General features: G+C 41.6%; 1 protein-coding gene across 1 annotated transcript; it reads left to right on the plus strand.

The window, feature by feature from the left end:
* Positions 1 to 971: 971 nt before the first annotated feature.
* Positions 972 to 2,334, plus strand: FOXG_22830 (uncharacterized protein). The gene is made up of 3 exons (XM_018403248.1): positions 972 to 1,382; positions 1,432 to 1,933; positions 1,992 to 2,334. The coding sequence occupies exons 1-3, from the start codon at positions 978 to 980 to the stop codon at positions 2,291 to 2,293; spliced, it is 1,209 nt and encodes a 402-aa protein (XP_018258519.1). The 5' UTR covers positions 972 to 977; the 3' UTR covers positions 2,294 to 2,334.
* Positions 2,335 to 3,124: the final 790 nt, after the last annotated feature.

The raw sequence follows: 3,124 nt of genomic DNA on the forward strand, positions 1-3,124 counted from the left end.
ATCTGAATTTTCTCATCAAGTCACTGATTTAGAACGTAACAATCTAAAGGTATGGGTCTACATAGAAGGTCTCGCCCCTCCACATGCTCGTCATGCTTCGGCGCCGGAATTATTGGCATCAGAAGCTAAAGCGCGGAAAAAAGGTCAGTACTAGCTGTAAGAAAGAAAAATTCAAATGTACCATAAACCACGACGGCTCTCATGGTTGCTCTTGCAGCCTTGTGAAATCACATTGGCGATTCAGATCTAATTGCGTTTGTCTACAGGGTAGTTATTTATGTAAAACGGTCAATGCAATGAAGGCGTGATTGGTTAAGTGGTGGCTGAATAAGAAATATTGCTTGGCAAATAATCGCTTATCGATAAGCCCGATGATCTCAATGTCAATACCAACTAGACATGAATTGCAAACATCACCAACCAACATGTCTAGCGCAACGGTCAGTCCACCTATGCGCGCTTATGGATGGAATATTCAAAGGGCGTTTTATCACTTACTTTGTAGAAATCATTAAAGACATCATTATAGAGGTGTTCACGCTAGTCAACATAATTTCCTTATCCCCTGGAATGTGGCGGTTGGTTAGCCAGTAGAGCCACCATCTCAGCAAACCCACGTGACAAGGTTCATGCAATCCTTGGTACGCACCCTATGCCACATCGTGCAGCCACTCGTCCGGGCATCAGCCACACTTAGCATCCTCATGCCTGATGATGATGAAGGTATTCCCTGCTGCTAATCATGAGAAGGTGGGCCATTGGGCTCAGAGTGGTGGGTCTCTAAGATGATCCATGGATGACTTTTCTTTGTAATGACGTACGCTTTGCTGCGTGTTTTCTTTTGAATCTGACTCTAACTTGGAGCGGAGAAGAATCACTCCGATCTTACCTGGAAGTAGGAGGCTTGCACCAGATAGTCCAGGTAAGCATGTAGTCAGGTGGGAACAAGCATGCCTTCCAAAGTTACGCAACGCACAATGCAAATGGTCCTATCGTCGACGACATCAGACACGATGCAATCGAAAAACTCCTCAGATTCGTCGCCAGATACTACCATAATGGTGGGGACTGTCCGCGGCAGAGCCCGCCCACGAAAGGGACACACAAAATCGAGAAATGGTTGCATCAACTGCAAGAGGCGCAGAGTGAAATGCCCAGAGACGCTTCCAGAGTGTGAGAATTGCAGGCGCCTTGGCATGAAGTGTGAGTACTCAACGCGACGTATTATGATGGATGCGCCCTCCAGGCCACTTCAATCGACACCTACCCAATTCACGATGGATGATCTGCGGCTATATCAGCACTTCATCTTCCATGCCTATCCCCCAATGCCTCTGAACGGAGAGCCGGTTTGGAAGGAAGTTGCTGCTATGTCTCATAATGTAGGTTCTCTCCTGTGTTTAGATATCAATATCCTGACGAAACACCCAGTTTGATTTCCTAGTACATGCTATGCTCGGGTTGGCAGCATCGCATCTGTCTTTAAGTGGCGACATAGACTACACTGCCCAAGCACTAAGCCATCGAGTTCACGCCATCACACTACTAAATCAAGCCTTAAGCAAACCATGCAAATCTAAGGTTGATGCAGACGCCCGAATCGCCACAGTTATGACTCTCATTTTCCAGTCGTCTTATATGTTTGAAGGCATGGTGGAGTTCATTATCATGATCCGGGGCTGCAGGGCAGTTTCCGATGCGATTCTTCCCCGCTTAGAGAATTCTCTGTTCGAAGGCTTTACCGCTGAGAGTCACAATAAGCACGTCTTATCACTTAACCCTGTAGATGTTGTTGGAGAAATAGCCGATATCCTAGGTGAAGGGTTGGTCTCAGTCAGGCGTCTGAGGCCGATTTGTCAGAGCGTTATAGAAGTCAAATACCTCGGTATTCTAGAAAGAATTTTGGAAATCGCAAAAAGCTCGCCCGTACAAGGTACAACTACTATGCTCCGCTCCCTTCCGGGACTGCTTTTGCTAATATGCTTTAACAGCATTTACGGAAGCCGCCCTGGCGTATGCGATGTTTGGCGATCTGGAACAGAACGAGTTCAAGCACTTCACCAACCGACGAAATTATGCTGCGCAAATTATCATAGCCCACTTTTTTATCATCGAGTATATTGTCGCGACTGTCGCGATGGCGTCAATTATGGGATCTTTTCCCTTTCGGAGGGCTATTATTTCAGCCTGGGCTTCAAAAGTTGCAGAAAATGTGCCCTCTAACTACAATATATATATGAGCTGGCCGCTGGAGTTTGCCAAATCTGACCGCCTGAGACTCAAATCTGGCTGACAGCCTTGTTGTCTCAAGACTTTTGTTTGGGCAGAGATGAGCCATCTTAATCCGTCGGTTTATGGCCCAGACAATATGTGGCGCGCACTGTCACATCAAGGATGGGAAAATGGGGCAATATCTACGGCAAGAATAGTAAAACTGTTTGAGATAATATTATAAAAGAATAGCATACTATACACTTACTTTTGAAACATATATAAAGAGCATGTTGTATGTAGAGTAGCAGAGCTAACAGTTAAAGACAATGGATCCCAAATTACCACGAGAAGCAAAGCCGCCTAGCCAGAGATCGCGAACTCGAAAGGAATATTTGTTAGAATCACCCTTAACCACGTGGGTGTCATCAGCCAAATCCCTGGCGTTATTTACCAACCCTCTTAGTTTACTATTATATTATAACTATTTATATGTTATTGCTATATAATCTTAGGACTATAAGAAACTAATCTGCAAAATTATTACTATAATCCAGCTAAGTTTAGTAATATAATACTATTTTTAGTTATTAAATACTTAGATTATTAATTACTTACTATTACTAATGGTAGATAAGTAATAATTATAATAAAGATTAATATATAAGTAGTTAAGGTTTTATATAAAGTTTATATTTAATTATTATAAGATGTAACTTATATATAACTTATTATTATATACTTAATATATTTCTTTTAAATATTATTATTTATTATAAATAATATATATAATAAGCAAGTAAGCCAGATAAGTAAGCAAGCCATTATACTTCTAACCTTTAAAGCCCTTTTTAAAACTTTTCATAAAAGGTTAATTTAAATTTAAAATAGGTTAAAGAATATAATATATTAT

The sequence above is a fragment of the Fusarium oxysporum genome, genomic scaffold (assembly GCF_000149955.1).
Source record: "Fusarium oxysporum f. sp. lycopersici 4287 supercont2.52 genomic scaffold, whole genome shotgun sequence".
Taxonomy (NCBI): Eukaryota; Fungi; Ascomycota; class Sordariomycetes; order Hypocreales; family Nectriaceae; genus Fusarium; species Fusarium oxysporum.